The 27278-nt window shown below is 40.5% G+C and overlaps 1 protein-coding gene across 4 annotated transcripts in view; it reads right to left on the bottom strand.

Annotated features, from left to right (window-relative positions):
* Positions 1–5901: 5901 nt before the first annotated feature.
* GIGYF2 (GRB10 interacting GYF protein 2) overlaps positions 5902–27278 on the bottom strand; it is a 126726-nt gene continuing 105349 nt past the window's right edge. For all 4 annotated transcript variants that reach the window (XM_057551058.1, XM_007184739.3, XM_007184741.3 and 1 more), the window contains 7 exons: positions 17078–17200; positions 15602–15805; positions 15266–15471; positions 13945–14099; positions 12251–12435; positions 11320–11467; positions 5902–6966 (listed from right to left, as the gene is read on the bottom strand). In XM_057551058.1, the coding sequence (XP_057407041.1) occupies positions 6899–6966; positions 11320–11467; positions 12251–12435; positions 13945–14099; positions 15266–15471; positions 15602–15805; positions 17078–17200 (1089 nt within the window). In that variant the 3' untranslated portion in view covers positions 5902–6898. The remainder of the gene's footprint in view (positions 6967–11319; positions 11468–12250; positions 12436–13944; positions 14100–15265; positions 15472–15601; positions 15806–17077; positions 17201–27278) is intronic.

Here is a 27278-nt window from a genome sequence, read left to right as displayed (position 1 = left end):
AAAAAGACATTTTTAAGATAATCTGAAAAAATCATGCTGTGTTTAGATACTAAGAAATTATTAATATTCTTAATGTGGCATTGGTATGTACTTTTTTAAAAAGGTATCTGTGTCTGTTACCATGCACATTAAAATATTTACGAGTGACTCAATGATATCTAGGATTTGTTTTAAAATATTCTAAGGGAAAAAAGGTGAGATTAAAAAAACAAAATTGGTAAAGCGGTAGGAGTTTGTTACATTAGCTGCTGTGACTGAAAGTTGTGTCCCCCAAGATTTGTATGCTGGAAGCCCTAGTCCCAATGGGATGGTATTCAGAGGTGGGGCCTTTGGGAGGTGGTGAGGGTTAGATTAGGTCGTGAGGGTGGGGCCCGCATAATGGGATAAAAAGACAATTTTTAAGAGATAAAAAGATGGGATAGAAAGAGAAAGACCTGAGATCTCCTTCTCTGCCATGTGAGGACATAACAAGAAGATGGCCATGTGCAAACCAGGAAGATGACTCTCGCCAGACACTTGATCTGTCAGCACCTAGATCGTGGGACTTCCCAGCCCAGACTAAAGACACTAGTCTACTTCAATGTATGCTTAAGTTTTTTCAATTAAAAAGAAAAAAAACTGAACTCGGGCAAAAGCTAATTAAAGACGAAAGCTGCAATAACCTCAGTACTGTTAAGGACTCAAACTCCTTGGGAATGAAGGTTTAAGTCACCCACCAGCTCAGGGGCTGGTGGAAGGCAAAAAGAACATGAAATGGGAAGTAAATAAGGAAGCTGTACAAATGTCACCCACAGCCTCATGACAAGGCACAGAAACAAAAACTGATGTATATTTTATTCCTTGCTGTATATATACATATATATATACACTAATTTTTCATATATATGTGTGTATATATATATATATATATGTAAAATAAAATTTAGTCGTTAAGATACTAATTATCCAGGTGAGATTGTAAGTAAATTGAAGAGATATTAGTATCACCTAGAAAAGGATATGATAACTGACCATCAGATAAGGTATTAGTGATCTCCCTAGTTACTAATCTCAGTAATCTTACCTTCCTACTCTTCCAACGCCAATTCTTTTGTCTCCCCTGCCCTCCGCCCGCATTTCTTTTGACTGAATATTTAGGACGGTTTCTGATTCATGATGGGACCCTGACCTGCTTAGGGCTTAACTTTATGTTATCAAAAGAAGTCAGAAAATCCAAGTCAGTGACTCGTTCCCTTAACTGAGGCTCACCATGCTTACATTTTGACCTGGGTCTGCTTTAGTAAAACCACGACGGGTATTTGTCAAAGACCCACACTAAAACACAAGTGCTAAATCTGCAAACACCAAGTGTCAGCAATATGCTGCAAAGATGTACAGATGCACACACAGATCACGCTTGCACATATGCACTCTGGAGGTGAGAGCTGAAGGAAACCTCACAGATCAGCTAGGCCAGTAGTTCCCCACTCAAGCTGTCCATTTAGAGTCACTTAGGGCACCTGAAAAATAATTTCCAGGGCTGGGCCCCACCCTAAATAAGAAACCATGGGACATAGGGCTCAGGGACTGATTTTTGTTTCAAGTTCATCATTTGATCTGGGCCAAGCCCCTCATCTGACAGGCAAGGAAACTGAGACCCAGAGACAGGACAGGAAGGGCAGGTTAATAACGAAGCTGGTGCTAATATCCAGTCTCCTGGAACCCACGCCACATTACCTCCCTGAGGGGTACTTCTTTACACTGATTTTCGGATGCCGAAGAGGGAGGTTGCCCATTTTTAATACGTTCCACTGCACCTACACATGAGCCCACAAACTCCCTTTTCCCTTGCAAAATGGCCTACAAATATTTATCAAGTATTTATGCGCTGGGCATTGTACTATGCAATTACATTTTAAGTTACTGATCACAGCTACCTCACAGTTCCCATTTCACAGATGGGGAAACAAATACTTGCCTAAAGGAGATAGCAAGATCAACATTCAAATCTGACAGCTTGACTCCAGTGTCCCCACCCACAAAACCACTCATAGGTTCATGCCACAGGGTACCTTTAAAAACACACACACACACCCCAAAAACCTAGATTCTGTATAGAATTGGGGGTTGCTAGACACAGCAAGGTTGAGCCCTTGGAAACCACTCCAGGTTTCCAGCTCTGCACAAGAATGGAACAGAGCCTGTTCTGAGCCCCCTCGTCAGGGTAACCACTAGGATTCCTTTCCCGTGGTGGATGTGCACAAACTCAACCATCGCAAACTCTTCCAACTTCAAAGCAGGCTAAAGAGAATGATTGTGGTGGAGGCTGCTACCTGCCAATGTAACATCCATTCCCCGTGTTTCTTCGAAACAGAATCCCAATGGTATTTGGGGTGGCAAACCACTCAACTAAAACCCCCAAATTTCCAGCCTTTCTTGAACTAACTATAGTTACGTACCCACGTTCCAGTTGAAAAGACTTAAGATGTTTGGTAGAGCTCCCAAAAGAGCTCCTCAAGGAGGGCTGACTGAACAGGGAGGTGTGCTCCCTGAGCCTCACCCCAATCCTTCCTCCTGCCTGGAATATAGGCACGATGGTTGGTGCTCTAGCAGTCACCTTGGACCATGAGTGACCTTGAGAATGGAAGCCGCAACCAGGAGGGTAAAACAGAAAGAACCTGGGTCCCTGAGCCACACCAGCCTTGGATGACCTCCAGATTTCACTTGAGAAATAAACTATCTTGTTTAAGTCACTGTTACTTTGTATCTTGTTATATGCAGCCAAACCTAACACTGACCCACTGACCTTCAGGACTACTTCTCATGCTAAAGGAGGCATTCAAAGGAGAAAACAACTGGCTACCAAGGGAAAATAATCCCCCACTCCTAGATTTGGGGGGACAAGTAAACAATCTTTAAGAAATGATGTCTCTGCTTAAGACCAGCTGGACTGAACTGAGTGTTGAAGCTACGGTGAGTTCCATCCCCATGATGTCATCACTTTGCCAGCAACGAAAGGGGAGGCAACTGCAGCTTTTAGGCTGCAGGGCAGTTGCTGCAATTAGGGAAGAGCCCAGTTCTCTTCTCTTGCTTCCCGACATCTATGTGCTGTTTCTCCCATACATTGAACCATAGCAGTGTCTGTTACTTTAGCTGCAAAACATTCCCACTGACGAATCCCTGGAGGGAAACTCTTCTCTCAGAGGCTCCAGGTGCCCTGTCCAGAACCAACACTACCAAAAGCTATGCAGGTCTGTCATACTCAGGGCATCTGACAATGTCTGTAAAATGATCACACATCTGGCTGCCTCAAGGTTCCCAGGCTCTCCACGGTCCCAGCAAGCACTGCGGCTTCATCAGGAATTGCCTGCGCTCACAGCCATCCTCTAGAGCTGGGCTTTTTTCTTTTTGTTCCCAAATAACCCATGAACTATGAGGCCAACTTCCATTTGGAACGTGCTCTCCGCTGCACCTTACTCTATTTAGAACGTGCGTGCCTGTTGCTCTTTTAATGAAGCTCTACTTCCCACACGGAAGCACAGGAGAGAACTAGGTTCATTTCCCATCAGGATCATACAGACTTTTTCATTAATAATGTAGAGAGGACATTCTGTATAAAATAAACTTCAATTTCTTCACCTGATCAATTTAAAAGAGGGTGTAGAAAATGGCACACACACTGTTTATGTGTGTGTATATTTGTATGTATGTAAAATAAAGCCTGAAGTACCATTATCCTGAAATTAAAAAGAAAAAAATAATCCCTCAATTTAGAGCCAAGGAAGAATTGAAGTTCCTTGATGTATATGCATAAACTAATTTTATGCAGCTATTTCCCAAAACAGCAACAACAGTACCTCCCATCCCACATGCTCTTCTATAAAGTGACCTTACCACTCATTCCATCAAGGGAGATGTTGGAGGTGGCCACGTTCCCCAACCCCCTGAATCTGAAATAGCTCGTGACTACTTTCACAAAGTGTCACAGGAGTGACACTACGTGACTCCTGAGTCCAGGTCAGAAGAGGTGATGCAGCCTCTGCCTGGTTCTCTGGGGGAAGCCAACTGCCAAATAAGCAGTCCACCTACCCTGAAGCTGCCATGCTGGAGAGGGCACACGTAGCTCCTCCAGCCACCAACCCAGCCGAGTTCCCCGGCAACAGCCAGCATCAACTGCCATTCACACGAGTGAGCCATCGTGCCGGCCAACCTATCAAACCTTCCTAAGATCGCAGCCCCAGCTGACCTCTGACCATAACCAGAGGAGACACCATGGAAGAACTGCCCAGCTGAGACCTCCCCCCCCAGAGTCCTGACTCACAAAATTACCAATAAAATGCAAGGGTTGATGTAAGCCAGTTTGCGGGTAATTTGTTATGTAGCAACAGTAACCAGAACACCGACTACCTTGGGGAAAGTATCCATAATCAAACTACCTTGTCTGGGTATTTTTTTAAATCTCTGACTTAAAACAACTGGAAGCAAACAGTGTACAAATACTTTAAAACTCAGGAAGAGTTTAGATAATCTGCAAGTAAGTTCACAGAAAGCGGTAAGAACGCGGTCACTGGAAGTAAAAGAGCGAGCAAATGAGAATGTGAAAATTGGCAGAATTGAGACAGAAACAAACATTCTTAGGAAAGAGTGGTTTCTTTCCACCATGTGGGAAATTCCTCAGGTAGAAGCAATGCTCCTGGTTAAGCAAATGGAATGTTCCATGAATAAAACGACGTTGCTCCCTGAAATCTGCCTACCCCTACCCCAAATGTTTGTGTTTTATTTTTAAATTTCCCCTGAACAAGCATACAATAGAATCTAGCTTGGAAGGTGTGGGCAGGCTCTGGAGGGGGCACCTTCAGGGGTGTGTGTCTGTGTTGTGAGGACAGGAGACGATCTGCAGGTCAGCAGAAAGGGGCAAAGGAGGAAAGACATTTAATCAACTTACCCACGTTTACCTTGACCTCTACATTCTCAAATACAGAACCAGTCAGCGTTCCATAGCCTGCCAGAGAAAGCCAGAGCTGCCTCCATGTCTTGCGTGCTCACGTGTCTGGAGCTTTTCCATGGTGCCAAGAAGATGGTTTGGTGGAAAACTCAGCCTTGACAAGGGTGAGTACAAGAAGTGTACTCAGATAGAATACCACCAGGTTTTATTTAAGTTCCTTTTTATTTTCCTCCACACTGGCAAAAGTTCCGAGGGAGCTTAAAGTTTTGTAAACATTTTAACTATCCCTCTTCCCCACCCCCCCCCCTTTTGAATTTACAAAGCAAAGGAGAGCAGGAGCCCCAATTTTTAATGGTTCCCCATCTCCTCATGCTATTTTGATCCAAAAACTATGTACAAGTCTGCAGCAGTCTCTGTATAGTTATTGTACATGTTTAAGAGGGAGGGAGGCAAAAAGGGACAGGGAGGATGGTGATCCAAAAGAATAAAAACAGAAACCCAAATATAATCATCCAAAACCAAACTGCTCTCAGAGCAACTCCAGCCTTCTTCGGGCAATGATGACAGAAAGAAAAGGCGCTCTACCAGGAGCCACCCGAACCACAGCACTTCTTGCACAGGGACGGACGGTCCAAAGGCTCCAGACCAAAGTGTGACTGGCAATTCCAGGTGATGTTCTGTGGGGGGTTGGCAGAGGCAGGAAGAGTACTGTTTATAAATAGGGCTTGAATACATTTGTATCTGAAGTGAAGGGGTATTAGGAGGCCACAACCAGAAGCCAGAACCAGGCTTCTCTCTCCTGTTCTCTCCCATCCCCTCCATCCCACTGCAATCTCCTGTATAGTGGTTTCCAAGGATGAAGGTCTTAAAGATGGTCAGGTTTTGTATGTTCTTTTTTCAGAAAAGGCAAGCAACTTGCCATTCCAGAATCTTTAAACAAAACCTTTCGGGGCCACAGCAAGACACACACGCAATGCTCTGAGGAACCAGATGAAATTCCGGGCTTTTATCAGAAGCAGAAGTTTATCCCTATCCAAAATGAAATTACACAAATTCATACATATGGTAAAGATCCTAACTGCCTCTTAAACGAGACAAATTTTCAGCAGAAAGGCCCAAAACAAACTGGTCCTAGTCCTCTGAAGTAAAAATATTTATGGGAAAAAATCCGTTTTTGTAAGAAAGAAAAATTAAAAATAAGTCCCTCTCCCAGGCCACAGGGCTTCCTTTGTCCAATCAGGCTGGAGTATGCCAGGGGAGAAGTCAGCTTGCTTGGAAGTCACTATCTAATGAAGAAAACACAAGAATCCTTTCTCTGAAAGGATGCTCAGAAAGAAGAGGCGAGGGGTGTGCAACATCAAACCAATCAATCTAAACTCCATCCCACTCAGGGCCTCTTTTGACGCAATCCCAGAGTTAGCGGTGGCAGTGCAACCTTCAGACTGGAAGAGCTCTCACTGTCTCTGTCGGACACTCAAATCACAGTCCGTGGGCGTTTTTGTTGCTGGCCAATGTCTGTTACCATTAACTCTCTTCATGATTGCAGTCAGACCCCATGCCCATTTTTTTGGGGGGGGTGGGGGAGAAGGAGAAGAAAAACAAAATAGAAGGAAAAAAGTGACAAGAGAAAGTAAATTGCTATTGGCAGATCCCAACACACTTTCTGGGAGACAGTAGGTGAAATCACAGCACAGTAAACACGTCTGCCCAAAATCAGCCTTGTTGGGGAGTAATCCCAACTGCCACCCCCAAGACACAGGGTGTGGTCCACTTATCTACAGTCTGAGATGCTCACCAACAAAAATGGTTTAAAGAATCTTGGACACAAAGGGCTGGAAGAAAAAGCCTGAGATGATCGGTTCTGTGATTTGTTGCAGTGATAAAGAGTATATGGTGAGTAAGTGTCGTGTCCAAAGGTGCAGAATCCATGGTCAGCAGAGAACAGAGGGAAGGCCAGTCCGCTCTGGCAGGTGCTCAGTAGTCATCCAAAGTCTCGATTTCACCCATATTGAGTCGCTCCGATGAAGCATTGACTGAAAACCCTGCAGGGAAAAATTGGCAACGAGTGACTGACCACACCCAGACAACCATGTGGCTCAAATTCTAGGCAGGCAGCTGGGATTTTCGTCTCCTGTTTCTGAGCACACAAAGAGGGATACTAAAAGGAGGGAGAAGAAATGATAAAAGTCAATGTAATGGTTCTTTTGCCCTTCCAATTAGACATTCTATTTTTATATGTTTTATCTTAAGGTTCTGATATAATTTAATTAGGGAGGAAACACACACACACATACACCCAGCACCACTGCTTAAAAAGAATTGCAAACCACTGCCTTAGAGAGTCCTGAGTAGAGCCTGGGTTGTAAGTGTGTTTTAAGGCCAGGCTGGCTAGGGGGGAAAGTTCATTCAGAAGGTGTACCTTAAAAGAATGGGGAAGGGGGAGGACAGGAATAACACACTAAGTACTTTGTAACCACTCGACCAAATGATTGTGAAATGTGAGTGGGAATAACACTATCGGGTTGGCCAAAAATTTCATTCGGGTTTTTCCGTAAGATGTTATAGAAAAACCCCAATGAACTTTTTGGCCAACCCAATACTTCAGCCCCATTCCCTATCGGGAATACTTTGGGTCCGAAAGTTTGTCAAAGTTCTGGTCAAGAGATTTTGCTTTCAGTGGTAGGAGGCTCCAGGGAAGACCCACTACAAGATCCTTAGAGCCCTCAGATGTTCTTCCTATTACACAGCAGATAGCATAAAAACATTAAACTACTTTATTCAACTCAATCTACTCTAAGTAGACCAGCAAAGGCAAGGATTTCATTTAGTAATATTAATTGACTGAAATGCAACCTGGTTTAGAAAAAGCAGTACTAGCACAGCCACTGAAGGCAACAAGCAGCACTTACAAACACTACTGAGGTTTGAAAACCTAATGCCATCTGCCACGTGTAATTTTTCAATAAACTCCACGATCAGAGATTGATAAAAAGTACTATTAACAGGGCCTCTTTGGAATGAGTGATTCTCAAAAAGCTTTCTGTTCATCCACCCTAAATGAAATCCCAAACTGTTTCAGCTGCTATTTGAATATCAAAAAGTAAACAGGCGATGCTCTCCAGTCTAAAGGCAGTTCTGTTAATATTGAGTTTTCTGCCCCCTCCTTTTTGTTCTTTAATGTTCAAGTTTTCAAATACACATTTTAAATGTACCAATAATAAACAAAAAATGTCTTACATAATAAAAATAGCTTAATTACATTACATTCTTGATTCCAAAATATCATGATTTGAAAAAATAAACATGCCTATTTATTAACCAAGGAAGCTGTGGTACAAGCTGCTTACAAGGCCTCCTACTGGGAGAGCCTAGGATTCCAAATCCCAACCTGAGTTCTACCCCTCAACTTTGTTCCCATAACCTGCAAGATTTTTTTCCCTTGAAAATAATGAAAGGCTTAGTGTTCATATTTGAAAATAACAGTTAATTAGGTAAGTGTAAAAACCTAAAGACCAAACAGTTTATGAAATGAAATATTACTCTATTCCAAAGCAGGTTTTTCTTTGACTTCACATATATCTCAAGAACAAATGAAATGTGATAAAAACAATAATGAGCTACATGAAATAAAAGTGGGAATGTAACAAAAACACAAACTAAAACAATTTTAGTCATACAAAGACAGGAAGGGAAAAGAAGCCTGGGGCCAAAAAAAGTTCAGTATTTGCTGCTATAATATGATGATTACCGGGCTGGGCTTTTAGCAGACATGGTCTCATTTACCTGTCAAAAAAACCAGTAAGGAGGGCACGTCTCCTCCCCACTTGACAGAAGGGCGAGCTCTGGGATATAATGAGACCCCATGCAATACAAATGAGGATGTAAGCCCATTATGCCCAGCTCTAAAGACTATATATTAGGTTCAGAACAACAGACTCCCACTCACATAATTTCTTTAAGGTTTGGGAGACTGTTTCTATAAGGAAAGTATGACTGGTGAAAAAATGGTATTGTGTGTGTATATTTCTCATATCCAAGTACAGGATGCTGGCTCACAATGGCACTTGGTAGCTCTAAAAACTGGAGGAAAACACAAGAGTACAATGGAGGACATGATCATTAAAATGAAGCTGGGATCTCTCTGAAGGTTTGTTTTAGAAGCAAAATTCTCTTTTGATCAACGACCACTTTCTCAATGGATACTTCGGGGTCAAATTTGAACCTGTTTTCCCATTATGTGCATGGGGAACTTGTGACTGATGGATATTTGTTAATTTTTCTTAATCTATAAGTCAATAAGGCATATACCAATTAAAAACAATAATAAATGGATATGAGCAGGTAAGGGGCAGAAATTATCAGAGGAATTTCCAGAGGAAAGTTTAGTTGAGCAGAAATTCTCATTAAATGGTCCAAGCAAGAGCCCACCCAAGTGAGCTTCTTCAGTATTTTGTTGAACAGTTTTACTTCCCTTATATTTAATTTTTTTTTCTTCTCTTTCAAGATATATATTCCTTAAAACTCTATTCCTAGAATGACCTATGTCTCATTCCCTTGAAGGGGGATTTTAAGTCCCTTTCTTTCTTAGGTCTATAATAGGAGATGGGGTCAGATCAGATATTTAATCCAAAAACCTTTACCTCATTTTCAGAGGAACCTTTTCCCTGAGAACCTTTTCCCCCCCTCCCCCTGCCAAGTACCACAGCTAAATAGCGGGGGATTCTTAGCTAGAACTCACAACCAGAACTGAAGGAACACTCTTAAATCTACATTCACCTATCTCTGCCAAAACTGGATAAAATTTTGGACTGTTCCATCCATCCTTAACATAAACTTCCAAGACATGCAGAAGAAAACGAAATTTCGCCAGATCTCTAGGTTTCCAAAGCCAGCTTGCAGAGCGCCGGTTCCAGAGGGCAATCCTCAAAGCTGGGTTTCTGTTACTGATATTTTGATTTCTCCAGGGCAGGAAACCTCTGAAGTATGGATCCTACCAAGGGCAGAGCAATCTACCTCTTGCTGTTCTATCAGCTCTTTCACCTCTGCATCATGCCTCCTAGTCGCTTCACACTCAATCTACCCAGCGCTGCAACTCCGCGTCATTCCCCCGTAAGCCTGCCTCCTAGTCGCTTCACACTCAATCTACCCAGCGCTGCAACGCTGCGTCATTCCCCCGTAAGCCTGCCTCCTAGTCGCTTCACACTCAATCTACCCAGCACTGCAACGCTGCGTCATTCCCCCGTAAGCCTGCCTCCTAGTCGCTTCACACTCAATCTACCCAGCGCTGCAACGCTGCGTCATTCCCCCGTAAGCCTGCTCCACTTTCCAGGGCTCATCATGTTAGCAAAAGGGCAACTCTTTTCATCCTGCTGCCCAAACCCTTCCATTCTCCTTGTCCATCCCCTAAATTTCTAAAATCCATCCAACTCCTCTGCATCTCCACTGCCAAAACCCTATTCCAGGCCACCAGTATCCTTCACCTGGTCTATACTGCAGCCTCCTAACTGGTCTGCCTGACTTCCCAATCTGCCACCTTTGCCAATGTAACCATTCTATTCCAGACAACACAGTTTTATAATAGCCTATTCTACATCCATAAATAGAGAATAATTTTAATTTCATCATTGCCTGTGAGGTTGTTAGGCCAATTTAAGAAACATAGGTGGCCCATCAGCTTTGCCTATGCTGTTTATTATTCCAGAAACACCATTCCTTATTCATCCTGTCTTTCAAAGCCCCAATTCAGGTGTCACCTTTTCCCCAAGGCTGGCTGCCCTGTATGAAGACACTGGTCCTCAATGTTAGGTAAGAGTAGCCATGGGTAACACAGAAGAGTGAAAACAGGCCTGCTCTGAAACCCCAGCTGCACTGCTAAATGCTGTGTGACTCTGGGAAATGTCCTAAATCCTCTAGGCCTTGGTTTACTCATTGGTAAAGCTGGAACATCACCTCATAATGCAGGATAATTATGAGAACTGTATTATACATACAGTGAATGTCAACAAATACTGGTTCTTTTCTGTGAACATCTGATTGGATTTATGGTCTGCTTCCACACAAATCAGCACTTTAAATTTTAAACAACTTTTACTGTTGTCCATTAGCATTATTTTCCAACTAAATTGAAAGTTTTTTTTAACGAAATTCATACTAGATATGAAAAAAGACTTTAAAACTGAAGGCACCATACAATGTATTACTTTTCTTACTCCCTATAGCACATGAGGCATAGCTCTTGCACTGAGATGCCCGGTAAATACTGACTACTAATTTTGAACTGGTCAAAAACATTTATTTTTTATAAGAAGTATTTCCCTTCATGAAAAACATTCCACCATGGGACTCACATATAATCTCCCCCCAACACCCAGCTAAGACATTAGGCCTGTGCTCACCTAATAAACTCGGATCTGCTCGGACCATCTTCTGCTTTTTCTTCTTCTTGCCACTTTGTACAGCTTCAAAATTGGACTGTTGGTTGTTGCTTTGATTGGTCTGAAATACTGAATGGAGTGCACTGTGGTTCATCCCCCACACAGAGTCCTGTAAAATGAGATAGCACAGCTGAGGTTACACGGTGGATACAGGCTTGGCCCACCCTAAGGAAATGGCTGATCTGGCCTCACCTTACCAAGGATGAGTTTAAAAACAGAAAGCCTACCATGGATTCTGGTAATAACGAAACTAAGAACAGTCCACTGAGCCACGCTTTCCCTTCATTTAGATTCAGACATCCCACTTAAGCTCTGTCTCCACAAGGCCCGTCCTGCTAACTCCAGGTGTCCACACTGCTGTGACAGCACAGCTGTCACAACCCCTCCAGATATACATGGAATCTGTATCATCCACTAGGAATTGGCTCTTTGGCAATCCACACCTCTCACCTACTCAAAGTGGAAGGTTCCTTTGTTCTCCGGGCCCATGAACACTGTGTGAAATGTCTGGCAGGTTACAGTACTGTCAGTACTGGGTACCAGTGGATCCTGAGCAGCAGAGAGCTAACATTTGTAAGTTGTAACTATTTAAAACCACATTTATGGTCTATGACAAGTTGGAATTTGCAATTTGACAGAGGCGCTTGTATGAACCAAGAACAATGGGGCTGATATGCCTAACAGAGAATGAATGGCTATATTTGCTAACTGGGAAATTCACAAAGGTCTCTGGACCCTGTTTGAAAATATCAAGTCCACCATGTTTTAAAAGGTTCCAGTCATGTGATGTACAAAAATGGGAACACTGTTCTAATTTTCATTTCTCTGGCTGCTCAACACTTCAAGACATTAACACTCACAAGGGCACTGCACTCACTCTGCTGCCTCATACCTGCTGCTGCGGCGGCGGCTGTTGCTGCTGCGGCGGCCGCTGGCTGGCTTTCTGTTTGGCGCGGCGCTCGAGGAACTGCTTGGCAAACTCCTTGGCCTCAGAGGTATCTCCTAAATAGGCCCTAATGTAATCATGGACCTCATAAGGAGATTCTACTTCTTTCAGGAAAGAAACAAATGTGGGAACTGTAATGTGGGAGGGAACAAGACATAAAGAGTAACAATGAAATATCACACAGAAGAGATCAGTTTCAGTTTTTAATATATTTTAACACCTAATACAGACATTAATGATGGAAACTTGAAAGGCATGCAGCTATTATGTTAAATATTCTTCAGTCTCCTCTGGAGTAGTAGTCGGGGGGGACCCACTATCACTGCAATGCCCCCAAATCATCTGAAATAGCACAGAGACAAAGATACCATGCATGTTTAGTTTCACTAAACGTTATTTTGGTAGAAACTAAAAGTCATGTTGATCGAAACAACTGCTTGCCTAAGGCTAAAGTCATCTGGGGATTCATTTTTTTTTCCTTAAATTCAATCAGTATTTATTAAGTGTGATAATGTGGGAAGGCACCACAACAGATACTGAAGATATAGGCATAGCCTCCTTTCACTTCACTGAGATAACCTAAGTTTACAAGAAAAACGGAACATGAAGCAGTGTGGTGCAGGAGAAAAGCACAAGTATCAGAGTTAGACAGACATGGGTTTAAAACCTGATTCTGAAATTTGCTGACTGTGTGACCTTGATGAGTTACTTAACCATTCTGAGCCTCCGTTTCCTAATTTATAAAATGGGGATAACATCACCTACATTGTAAACGTGTATCATAAAGTTACTGCAAAAATTAGATACCTAGGATAACACATGTTAACCCCTAGAAAGTGCCTAGTACATGGTAGGTGCTTAATGGATGGTAGCCATTGCTATTTTTCACTACTGTTTCTTCTGGCTCAGGCGGACCATTAGCTATTGTTACAATGCTACAAAGGAACCCTTCAATTCCTTTACTGCTCTGTTTTTAAAAGATTCTTGGTTTTAGAAAAGACATCAGAGGTGGACTAGTTCAACAAAGCCCATGAGTTATGGGAATCCCTTCCACACCAAGCTGGCGGGTAATGGAAAGACTCGCTTCCATCTAAGGCTGATAATTCTCTTTGTGAACAACTAACAATTAGCAAGTTTTTCTTCAAACTGCGCTGAAGTCTTCTCACTTGCATACATTAGGGGTCTTAGCTTTATCCTACACAATATAAGTCTACTTGCTCTGTCACATGATTCCCACCCCTGTCCCCAAAGGCAGGAAGGGAAAAACCTCACATCACCTCAGCCTTGTATTGCCCCGGCTGACCTCTGTCCCCACTATAACAGTTACTCTCCTTTGTCCATCTGGCAATGCCCCCCAGAAAATGAGCAGTATGGAACTATGACCTCTTCTGCCCTGTACATCATAAGACAGCCTACGATAGCATCTACTTTTTGGTAACCACTGATAACCTATTTCAGCATAGTATTATAGAACTTTTCTATAATACTATTAAAGAGTGAAGTTCCTACGGTAGGTGCAGGACTTGACCTCCATCAGATTTCACCTCCTGAGTGTTGGCCCATCATCATTCCAATTTTCTAACTCTTTGTGGGTCCTGCTCTGCCATTCCACATGCTGGGTTTCCCTCCCCAGTTCTTACCATCCAAGTTATTTGCCGTATTAAGGGCATGAAGCATCTGTTCACACCACTGGGTAAATCCATCTTGGGCTTTATTTACTCCCTGAAAGAGCTTCAGCAATTTTTCTTCTTCTTCTACTTTCTTATTCTGCCGGTTAGACACACCTACAGATTTACTAAAGCAAAACAATAGGGCGATATTATATTCCCAGAAACTGTTACTATATGATTATACTCTAACACCATAAATAGATAATGTCTTGGCAACACTGGATGGCTGCCCAGCAATCCAATTCTTGGCTCCAAAAATGAAAACAAACAAACAACAACAACAAATCCGAAACAAAAAAACTGAAATATTGGGGGGGGGGGGCGGATTACTCAATACCCCTTAAAATCTAGCCTCAGTTAATACATTCTAGTTTGTGAATACAGGGCTTCTTTACAGAGAAATTATTAAATGCTACCCTATGTGTCCTTCAGTAAGATTTTAAATTTTGCTAAGCCTCAGTTTCCTCATCTGTAAAATGGTACTAATACTTCTTTGGGTTATCAAAAGGAATAAAGACACTATATGCAAAGGCCTAGAGCATAGTGCCTGGCAAAAATGCTCAATAAACTGACAGTTATTTAGTGTCCTATTCATAACACATTAAGCCCTCAATCAAGAAGAAATATTCTGACAACACCACCATTTATTAAGTAGTTACTATGTGCCAGGCACTTTACTAACTACTTCACATGTATTCATTTAACCTTTAGAACCACACCCATGAAGTTATCATCTTCATTTTACAGATGAGGGAACTGAGGCTCAAAGAGGTTCCCTCTTGCCCAAGGTCACACAGCTAATAAGTGGTACTTCTGGGATTTGAATTCATGTATTTAACATTAAAACCCATGTTCGTTCAATAAAACTGTATACTGAGGAATGAAAGATGAATGTAAAATGTGAGTAATTTATCATAAAAATAAAATGGTTTTAGTGTTTATAATACTCATAGTATAAGTAACTTAAAAATATAAATTTAGAGAAAAATGCTAAAATCTAGAGAATACCTTGGTGAAATATTCCACAGCAATAACAAAAATATTAAGTGGTTACCAAGTGACAGGCAATGGACTAAGTGTCCAGCAACCAAAGGAGCTCCTAGTAGTAATACAGATGTGTTTCCACAGGGAAGAAAAGCAATCATCAAACTATGACCTCACGTGCTAGGATAGAGGTGAAAATAAGTAAAAACTACATAACTACCTTTCTCTGGCCACCCCATATTCTACTCCTCACATGCCGCTTCCCCCAACCCACCAAAGAGCATAGGTTGATCATTTTGAGCCCTACCTGAGACTGGCGTTGTTTTTGTTTTTGTTTGTTGAATTCCTGGGTCCCACCTCTTTCACTGCATCATCCCAGAATCCCATGTTGGAGTTTTTAGTGTCAGCATTACTCCAGATACTACTGACTAGGTCAGATGCCCACTGGTTAGGGGGACCAGCATTTATAGAGCCCCAAACAGAATTTCCAAGGCTGGTGTGCAGGTTGGAATGCTGTTAAAGAAAAGGAGACAGATAATTACAGTTAACAATATTAAGAAGATAAAAAGGGAGACCACAAAAGTTAGGGAAGAAAACCTCTAACACCAGTCCCCACAGTGGCCGCTGAGGGAAACGAACCCACCGGATTATTCCGGGCTCTGCTGGGCTGCTGGTGCTGCTGCTGCTGCTGCTTCTGCATCTGCCGGGCTTCTTCCTGTTGTATCTCCAGAAGGGACTTTGCAGTACCTGCGGGTTTGCTGACATTCCCCCACCCTGAGAGTTTCTGCTGTTGCTGCTGTTGCTGCTGCTGGAGAGCTTTCATCAATTCCCTCTGCTGGCGCCTTTGCTGGAGGCACAGAAACAGAAGGTACCTCAGGATTCCGTTGTTTAAAACAATGTCCAGTATACTAAACGGAATGTGAATACACAGCAGCTATAGAAAACTAAACACCATGAGAGGGTTAACTCCTCTACTGCAAATAAAGATGTAAACTGCCAGAAGTACTAACAGGAGAATAAAAGAAATTAAGAATTACTTCTTAAAAATTAAGTAGGGCTTTTGGTTAAGCATAAAAGCGAAATATATGTTTACTTCCAAAGCCCTACCAAAATGACAGAAAAAAATTTTTTTTCTAAAGCATAAACCTTAAGGACAAAGAGAATAAAATAGACTTTAGAAGCTGGAAAGCAGGCAGATAAAGATAGCCAATATAACAGACCCAGTAAGTTGAAACCTAAGTAAAGGAAGCTCAGAAACAGGCCAATTCACAGAGAAAGCTCAGGAATTAAAGGGAGGGGTATCTCACACAGAAGAAGACAGGCTGAAGGTCTGTAAAAAGCAGCACAGAGACCCTAGCTACCTCCCCAACCCAAAGCAGTTAACAGCTATCCCTCTCTCCCCAGCAGAAAATTAAAACTTTCCTTTTTAAAGAGACTGAACCAGATTAGCAGATTAGTCTATAGGAAAGCTGACCCCCAATTTTGAAACACCCAAGTAACTTTTATTTACGAGCTATTCTCTCAAGAGCTATGGTTAAAATGTTTAAGGTAACTGAACATTTATGTACCCAATCTTAATGTTATTCCTATGAGATCCTTCATACTTGCTAGAGACCATATTACAGGATAAAGAGTTGAATAGCAAATATCCAATTCAGACACAGAGCAGCTCTGACAATAATAGTTATCTTTAGTAGCCACTCATCCATGATGCACACTAGCTATTCTGAAACACTGATTGTCTAGATCACTGTTACTTTTTTTTTTAAGTGTATGTATTATTTAAAATTTTTGTTTATTTATTTATTTATTTATTTATTTATTTATTTATTTTTGGCTGTGTTGGGTCTTCGTTTCTGTGCAAGCGCTTTCTCTAGTTGTGGCAAGCGGGGGCCACTCTTCACCGTGTTGCACGGGCCTCTCACTATCGCGGCCTCTCTTGTTGCGGAGCACAGGCTCCAGTCGCGCAGGCTCAGTAGTTGTGGCTCACGGGCCTAGTGGCTCCGCGGCATGTGGGATCCTCCCAGACCAGGACTCGAACCCGTGTCCCCTGCATTGGCAGGCAGATTCTCAACCACTGCGCCACCAGGGAAGCCCCACTGTTACTTTAAAAATTTACCTCCTCTCGAAGTTGCCGTTCTCGTTCCTCTTCTAGTTTTTGGATTTCAGCCAACGATAGCGTTGCCTGGGACTGACATGCTGTTGTATTGGACTGCTGGCCCCATGTTGAAGAAGAGGGAAGCTAACAAAAAAGGAAGGCAGAAGAGATCATGAGGAAACATGGACAGGAAACAAAGGGACAGTAATGCATTAGGTATAGCCAGAACATTCATGTTTCTTTCAACTCCATTTATAACACTCGATTCAAATTTCCTTCTTTAATCCTTTTACGTACTACTCTCTCAGTCAGTCTGCTTCTTTTACATAATTTTTTTGTCACAAGATTATTTTAAAACAACTTAAGTATATCAATACACCTTTATTTTTACCATTTTATTTTACCGTACCACTTTTACCATTACGAAACTGCAAATTTGTTACACCTGGCATTGACATATACAACAATATACAACCATAAAGAGAAAGAAGTAAACAAAAGAATCACTAAGTTTTTAATCCAAGGAGGTAATAAAGGACAAGATATGCTACTTTCCAATGAAAGTCGCAAGGGCAAGATTTCTGAAGGGAGAGCTGAGGTGGGCAGCTGATGAAAGATGCCAGGCACAGTTTTCAGTCAGTCTTTCATGAAAGGGAGTTAACCAGGCTGTACCTTCTAGTAGTGAGCACTAAGCTGGTTTTAATCAATAATTCTATTTTTCCTATGCCTTAAAATTATCAAGTAAAATAAAGTGTAAATATATGAGTCCTGAATACTTTAGTGTTCTCAAAAGCTTTGATTATTTCTAGGGGAATCCCCTGGTCTTTCTGGGCCAGAAAAAAGATACACTCTAATTTTGAGACATCTTATGGCTCTTAAAAGCAACAAAAACCAAATCTAACCAGACTTAAAATATGTTTAATAAAAACAATACATGAGCACGGATGGATCAAAACAAACAAAATACCAAACAGTCCCAAAAAAGAATGGCTCTTCAGTAGGAATCTCTAAAACTGGAACTGATGGGATAAGAGTAAAAACAGTTTAAACTGTCACTGATGTTACCAAACAGCTCTCCAAATGAGTACCCTCAACACTACCGAACATAACAGATCCTTTAACATTTTTTGCCCAATGATGAGTAGTAGTGGGGTACAGGAGGCAGCTAAGAGAGAAAGATGGGGGACTAAGTAGGCAAAGTTGAGCACAAATGAACTCTTTCTCTCCACAGGAAATGACACGTTTGGGAAAGCACTATCAAGATCAAACCTGGCAGCATCACCTGGAGGACCCGTAAAAATGCAGATGCCCCGGCCCCACACTCAAGGAATCAGAAGACCCAAAGGTAAAGCCAACTAATTCGCATATTTTTGTAATTCTGATGCAGTCAGAACCAGCAACCACTGATGTTGTCGAAAATCTCAGTGGCTGTATCACCCCACCGTACCCAGAAACCAATCGCCAGTCCTCTCAGCAGAAACTCAGCCAGCACCAAGAACAGATTCACTGCCTCCTGAAATGGCCTATTCCTCTTTCAAGAACCTCTGAAATCCTCCTATATTTTGTGCCAAAGTATACGTCACTGTACTTTTCGCTCATGATTCATGAGTCTGCTCTCTGGAGTAATGCAGAACAAATCTAACTGTTTTTCACATGACAGACAAACGTCTGCAGATAGCTATCAATTTCCCTTAAGTCTTATTTGTACATAAGAAATAATACCCCATCACTCCATCAACATTGCCTCAGGGCATTTTCCAGTTCAACCAACATCCTGTACTGCCCACTCAGAGAACTGAAATTTGTCAATCACGCTTTTCAGAACAACTCCCAAGTCAGAAGCAAACAGTTGGGAATTTGGTACATTTTCTGCCCCCCGAATGTCTAATTATACTTTGCTGATTTAAAAAACCTTACTTTTTTTTTTTCCTGCCCTGACATTGCTACCTTACTTTTTCAACACTATTTTTGATAACATTTCTTTAAGAAAATCTGCTAAAACTCAATAAGAACAGAGAGTCTGCGGTACTTGCACCATGACCCACTCTCTCCCAACTCCTAGCTCAGCCAGACAGAAACACTACTTCAGATGAAGGCAGCAAAGAACACAGGCCTCCCTCTCTCGCCATTAGCTGACAGTCAGTGGGCTGGCTTCCCGTAAAGAGCACAATATCAGCAATTCTCATCCTGGCTCCAGCTACCTGTTGCAAAGGCTACGTTATGGACAAACACAGCTGAGAGGTGGGGTGGCTCCCTTCTTATGCCTAGCCCCGACTTATGGGATGGAAACTACACAGTGCTACAGAGACTACTAGGGCCCTGACTGCCACTTTGAAAGGCAGCAGTTCCACGCCACCGGGAGAGGCAAGCCAAGAAGACCTGAGGCTACTGCCCCTCCCCCAAGGCTCAATTCATAAAGCAGGCGCCACTGTTCCCAGCTCCAGAGCTGTGACGCTGGGACTTCTGCCTTGAAGCAGAGGTGGGAGGAACAGATTGGAATAGAGAGAGCTCCAGACCTCTTCCCAAAGGAATTGACTTCATTTGCAACAGAGTGTGGAGAGTGAGGAGTTTAAGCCTAAGGGCACTGTCAAAAACAGCGGATGTTGCAGTGAAAGGCAAGGGGTTAACTGGTAGATTCACTGGAGATACAGGCTAAACTGTACTCTGCTTCCTTGTCTCAGAGAACCAAGCTAGAAGAAGTCTGCCTAGGGTCAGAACAAATCTCAAATATAAACCTCAGCAAGTACCTCTTCAAAAGAGCCTGAGTTTGATTGGATCAGGCTTTTGGAACATTTTATGCCCGAGGGTTCTTCTGAGAATAGAGTAATCCAGTTAGCAACTAGTGGAGTTTAACAGCTAAATGTGGAACAAGACAGTCAAAGAGAGCCCAGCCCAAACGACTGTCAGCCCAGAGTGACTGTGAGCATACCCAATGCTGCATCCCCAGAGAAGCTGCAGCAGAGGCTTCACACTATTGGGGAGAGGCGGGGAAGTTCACTAAATTACTCTAGCTAGCCACAAAACAAATAATAATAATGAGTGGGGGCAGAGGGAGGACCAGAACCCAGAATTGCTACAATGCATTAGCAAAAAAGTCTAGTTTCCAACAAAAAATTATGAGACATGTAGAAAAATTATGAGAAAGAATATCTATATACCAGGAAAAAAGCTGGCAATAGAAACTGCCTGTGATAGTGAGTGACCAGATGTCAGATTTAACAAAGACATCAAAGTCTTATAAATATGTTCAGAGAAGGAAACCATGATTAAAGTAGTAAAAGTAGACATGTTAACAATGTCGCATCAAATAAACAATATCAATAAAGATACAGAGATTATTTTTTAAATAATCTATGAGATTAGAAATCAATTACAGGGAAAAAAACGTAAAAAACACAAACACAAGGACGCTAAACAATACGTTACTAAATAACCAAGAGATCACTTAAGAAATCAAAGAGGAAATCAAAAAATACCTAGAGACAAATTACAAAAAAAACACGACGATCGGGCTTCCCTGGTGGCGCAGTGGTTGAGAATCTGCCTGCCAATGCAGGGGACATGGGTTCGAGCCCTGGTCTGGGAAGATCCCACATGCCACGGAGCAACTGGGCCCGTGAGCCACAATTACTGAGCCTGCGCGTCTGGAGCCTGTGCTCCGCAACAAGAGAGGCCGTGATAGTGACAGGCCCGCGCACCGCGATGAAGAGTGGCCCCCGCTCGCCGCAACTAGAGAAAGCCCTCGCACAGAAACGAAGACCCAACACAGCCATAAATAAATAAATAAATAAATAAATAAAATTAAAAAAAAAAAAAAACACGACGATCTAAAACCTATGGGATGCAGCAAAAGCAGTTCTAAGAGGGAATTTTATAGCAATACAAGCCTACCTCAAGAAACAAGAAAAATCTCAAATCAACAATCTAACCTTACACCTAAAGGAACTAGAGAAAGAAGATCAAACAAAACCCAAAGTTAGCAGAAGGAAAGAAATCATAAACGTCAGAGCAGAAATAAATGAAATAGAAACAAAGAAAACAATAGCAAAGATCAATAAAACTAAAAGCTGGTTCTTTTGAGAAGATAAACAAAATTGATAAACCATTAGCCAAACTCATCAAGAAAAAGAGGGAGTATTCAAATCAATAAAATTAGAAATGAAAAAGGAGAAGTTACAACAGACACCACAGAAATACAAAGCATCCTAAGAGACTACTACAGGCAACTCTATGCCAATAAAATGGACAACCTGGGAGAAATGGACAAATTCTTAGAAACGTATAACCTTCCCAGACTGAACCAGGAAGAAACAGAAAATATGAACAGACCAATCACAAGTAAGGAAATTGAAACTGTGATTAAAAATCTTCCAACAGGGCTTCCCTGGTGGCTCAGTGGTTAAGAATCCGCCTGCCAATGCAGAGGACACGGGTTCGAGCCCTGGTCCGGGAAGATCCCACATGCCGCAGAGCAACTGAGCCCACGTGCCACAACTACTGAAGCCCACACGCCTAGAGCCCGTGCTCCACAACAAGAGAAGCCACTGCAATGAGAAGCCTGCGCACCGCAACGAAGAGTAGCCCCTGCTCACCACAACTAGAGAAAGCCCGGGCACAGCAACGAAGAACCAACACAGCCAAAAATAAATAAATAAAAATAAACTTTTTTTAAAAAAAAAAATCTTCCAACAAACAAAAGTCCAGGACCAGATGAGTTCACAGGTGAATTCTATCAAACATTTAGGGAAGAGCTAACACCCATCCTTCTCAAACTCTTCCAAAAAATTGCAGAGGAAGGAACACTCCCAAACTCATTCTATGAGGCCACCATCACCCTGATACCTAAACCAGACAAAGATACTACAAAAAAAGAAAATTACCAGTATCACTGATGAATATAGATGCAAAAATCCTCAACAAAATACTAGCAAACAGAATCCAACAACACATTAAAAGGATCATACACCATGATCAAGTGGGATTTATCCCAGGAATGCAAGGGTTCTTCAATATATGCAAATCAATCAGTGTGATACACCATATTAACAAACTGAAGAATAAAAAGCCTATGATTATCTCAATAGATGCAGAAAAAGCTTTTGACAAAATTCAACACCCATTTATGATAAAAACTCTCCCGAAAGTGGGCATAGAAGGAACCTACCTCAACACAATAAAGGCCATGTATGACAAACCCACAGCAAACATCATTCTCAATGGTGAAAAACTGAAAGCATTTCCTCTAAGATCAGAACAAGACAAGGATGTTCACTCTCACCACTATTATTCAACATAGTTTTCGAAGTCCTAGCCATGGCAATCAGAGAATAAAAAGGAATAAAAGGAATCCAAATCGGAAAAGAAGAAGTAAAACTGTCACTGTTTGCAGATGACATGATGCTATACACAGAGAATCCTAAAGATGCTACCAGAAAACTACTAGAGCTAATCAATGAATTTGGTAGACTAGAAGGATACAAACTTAATGCACAGAAATCTCTTGCATTCCTATATACTAATGATGAAAAATCTGAAAGAGAAATTAAGGAAACACTCCCATTTACCATTGCAACAAAAAGAATAAAATACCCAGGAATAAACCTACCTAGGGAGACAAAAGACCTGTATGCAGAAAACTATAAGACACTGATGGAAGAAATTAAAGATGACACAAACAAATGGAGAGAGATACACCATGTTCTTGGATTGGAAGAATCAATATTGTGATAATGACTATACTACCCAAAGCAATCTACAGATTCAGTGTAATCCCTATCAAATTACCAATGGCATTTTTTACAGAACTAGAACAAAAATATCTTAAAATTTGTATGGAGACACAGAAGACCCCGAATAGCCAAAGCAGTCCTGAGGGAAAAAAATGGTGCTGGAGGAATCAGACTCCCTGACTTCAGACTATACTACAAGGCTACAGTAATCAAGACAATATGGTACTGGCACAGAAACAGAAATATAGATCAATGGAACAGGATAGAAAGCCCAGAGATAAACCCATGCACCTATGGTCAACTAACCTATGACAAAGGAAGCAAGGATATACAATGGAGAAAAGACAGTCCTTCAATAAGTGGTGCTGGGAAAACTGGACAGCTACATGTAAAAGAATGGAATTAGAACACTCCCTAACACCATACACAAAGATAAATTCAAAATGGATTCGAGACCTAAATGTAAGACCGGACAATATAAAACTCTCAGAGGAAAACATAGGAGGAACACTCTTCGACATAAATCACAGCAAGATCTTTTTTGATCCACCTCCGAGAGTAACGGAAATAAAAACAAAAATAAACAAATGGGACCTAATGAAACTTAAAAGCTTTTGCAAAGGAAACTACAAACAAGACGAAAAGACAACCCTCAGAATGGGAGAAAATATTTGCAAACGTATCAATGGACAAAGGATTAATCTCCAAAATATACAAACAGCTCATGCAGCTCAATATTAAAAAAACAAACAACCCAATCCAAAAATGGGCAGAAGACCTAAATAGACATTTCTCCAAAGAAGACATACAGATGGCCAAGAAGCACATGAAAAGCTGCTCAACATCGCTAATTATTAGAGAAATGCAAATCAAAACTACAATGAGGTATCACCTCACACCAGTTAGAATGCGCATCATCAGAAAATCTACAAACAACAAATGCTGGAGAGGGTGTGGAGCAAAGGGGACCCTCTTGCACTGTTGGTGGGAATGTAAACTGATACAGCCACTGTGGATAACAGTATGGAGGTTCCTTAAAAAACTAAAAATAGAATTACCATATGACACAGCAATCCCACTACTGGGCATATACCCAGAGAAAAACCATAATTCAAAAAGACACATGCACCCCAATGTTCACTGCAGCACTATTTACAATAGCCAGGTCATGCAAGCAACCTAAATGCCCATCGACAGACGAATGGATAAAGAAGATGTGGTACATATATACAATGGAATATTACTCAGCCATAAAAAGGAACGATAGTGGGTCATTTGTAGAGACGTGGATGAATCTAGAGACTGTCATACAGAGTGAAGTAAATCAGAAAGAGAAAAACAGATATCGTATATTAACACATATATGTGGAACCTAGAAAAATGGTACAGATGAACCGGTTTGCAGGGTTGAAACTGAGACACAGATGTAGAGAACAAACGTATGGACACCACGGGGGGAAAGCGGCCAGAGGGTGGGGTGGTGGTGTGATGAATTGGGAGATTGGGATTGACATATATACACTAATATGTATAAAATGGATAACTAATAAGAACCTGCTGTATAAAAAAATAAAGTAAAATTCAAAAAAGTAAAAAAACAAAAAAGAACCAAAAGGAAATTCTGGAGTTCAAAAATGTAATAACTGAAATGAAAAATCACTGCAGGAGCTCAAAAGTATATCTGAACTGGCAAAAGAATTTAGTGAACTTGAAGAGAGAGCAACAGAGATTATGCAATCCAAAGAACAGAGAAAAAAAGAATAAAGAAAAATGGAGAGCCTTAGAGAAATGTGAGATACCACTGAGTGCACCAACATGTGCATAACGCAAGTATCAGAAGAAGAGGAAAGAGGAGCAGAAAAATTGTGACCTAAATCTCAAATTTATAGAAAAAACATTAATCTACATATCCAAGAAGCTTAACAAACTCCAAACAGGATAAACCCAAAGAGATCCACAAATAGACATTATCATGGTAAAAATGCTGAAAGCCAAAAACAAGGAGAAAATCTTGAAAGCAGCAATAAGGAGGAAAAACAAATTGTCACTTACTAGGGAATCCCAATAAAATCAACATCTGACTTCTCATCCGAAACAATGAAGGCCAGAAGGCAGTGGGATAAGATATTCAAAGTCTTCAAAAGAACAAAAACTGTCAACCAAGAATTCTATATTCAGTAAAGCTACTTTTCAAAAATGAAGGCAAAATAAAGACATTCCCAGGTAAAATTAGAAAATTTGTTGCCAGCAGACTCACCTTACAAGAAATACTAAAGGAAGTTCTTCAGACTAAAAGCAAGTGACCCTAGAAAATAGTCTGAATCCGCATGAGAAAGCAAAGTGCGCCAATAAAATTAATTACGTAATTATAAAAAACAGTAGTACATGTACATTTCTTCCTCTTTTAACTGATTTTAAAAGCAACTGTATAAAACAATGTATATATATTGTTGGACTTATAACATACAAAAATCTAATATGTCAAAAATGGCACAAAGGAGTTAAGTGAAAACAAAGCTGCATTAAGCTAATGACTCGATATGGTAACTTGAATCCACAGGTACAAATTAAGAGAAGCAGAAATCATAAATAAGGTTATATAACAAAAGCTATACATACATACTTGCTCTCCTCTCAGCATCTTTAAGAGACAATATAATATAAAATAATAAATATAACATTTTATCATTGCATTTATAACATTTATAAGATGTGATACAACAAAAATACTACAAAAAGGAGAAAAAAGGAACAGAGCTTTAAGAGAGTAGCATATCTATGTCAAACTGGAATTAAGTTAGAGTAAATCTGAAGTTGATCCTGGTAAGTTAAGATGTGTATGGTAAGCCCTAGATCAACCACTGAGAAAATAACACAAAAAAAATATAGTGATGAAAATCATTAAGGATATTAAAATGTTACATTAGAAAATAATTTATTTAATGCAAAAAGCAGTAAAAGAACAGAGAAACAGAAATGATGTAAAAAACAGAAAGTAAAATGGCAGATATAAATCCAACTATATCAATAATATCATTAAATGTGAATAGGTTAAAGAATCCAATAAAAAGGCAGAGATTATCACATTGGATAAAAAAATAAGATTGAACTATACTGTTTAAAAGAGACGACATTTATATTCAAAGGTATAAACAGATCAAAAGTAAAAGAATAAACAAAGATTTATCAGGCAAACAGCAACCACAAGAGAGCTGGAATCACTATACCATTATCAGACAAAACATACTTTAAAACAAAAAAAATGTTAATAGAGATAAAGAGGAACATTTTATGATAATAAAAGGGTCAATCCAGCAGGAACATATATAACAATTATAAACATATATGCACCTAACAAGAGAGCACCAAAATACATGAAGCAAGAAATGGCAGAAATAGAAGGAGATATACACAATTCAACAGTAATACTTCGAGACTTCAATACTCCACTTTCAGTAAGAGGCAAAACAACTACAAGATCAATGAGGAACTAGAAGACTTGAACAACACTATAAACTGACTAGACCTAGTAAACATCTATTGAACACTCCACTCAACAAGAGTAGACTATACGTTCTTCTCAAGTGAACATGGAACATTCTTCAGGATAGACCTAAAGAAGGTAAAACTTTATGCCAGAAATAAAACTTTATTCTAAGACATAAAACTAAACTTCAATAATTCATTTAAAATAGAAATAATACAAAGTATGTTCTCTGATCACAACGGAACAAAATTAGAAATGAGTAAGAAATAAATTTTGGAAACTCTCAAATAAGTGAAACTAAAACACTCCTAAATAACCAATGGATCAAAGAAGAAATCAAAACTTACGGGTAGCAGCTAAAGCAATTTATAACTGCAAATGCCTAACTGAGAAGATAGATATCAAATGAATAAAAAACTAACCTTCTACCCTGAGATACTAGAGAAAAAGAGCAAACTATACTTACAGCAAGCAGAAGGCAAGAAATAATAAAGATTAAAGAAGAAATTAATGAACTAGATAAGTGAAAAATAGAGAAAAATCAATGAAACCAAAAACCAGTTCTCTAAAAATATCAACAAAACTGACTTAATCTGATTGTCCATGAGGAAAAAAACCCAACAGACTCAAATTACTACAATCAGAAATAAAAGAAGCACATCACTACTGATCTTACAGGAACAAAAAGAAATATAAAGGAATACTATGAACAAGTGCTTGCCAATCAATTAGATAACCTAGATGAAAAAGATAGATTTCTATAAAGATATAAACTAACCAAAACTAACTCAAGAAGAAACAGATGATCCAAACAGACCTATTAGAAGTAAAGACATGGAATTAGTAATCAAAAAACTATCCACAAATAAAAGCCCAAGCACAAATGGTTTCATCACCACTGAATTCTACCAAACATTTAACAAAGAATACAAATTCTTCACAAACTCTTCCAAAAAATTGGAGGGAACATTTCCCGACTCATTCTTCAAGGCCAGCATTACCCTGA

This window comes from Balaenoptera acutorostrata, chromosome 8 (assembly GCF_949987535.1).
Source record: "Balaenoptera acutorostrata chromosome 8, mBalAcu1.1, whole genome shotgun sequence".
Taxonomy (NCBI): domain Eukaryota; kingdom Metazoa; phylum Chordata; class Mammalia; order Artiodactyla; family Balaenopteridae; genus Balaenoptera; species Balaenoptera acutorostrata.
This window is presented reverse-complemented; position numbering and strand designations above follow the sequence as displayed.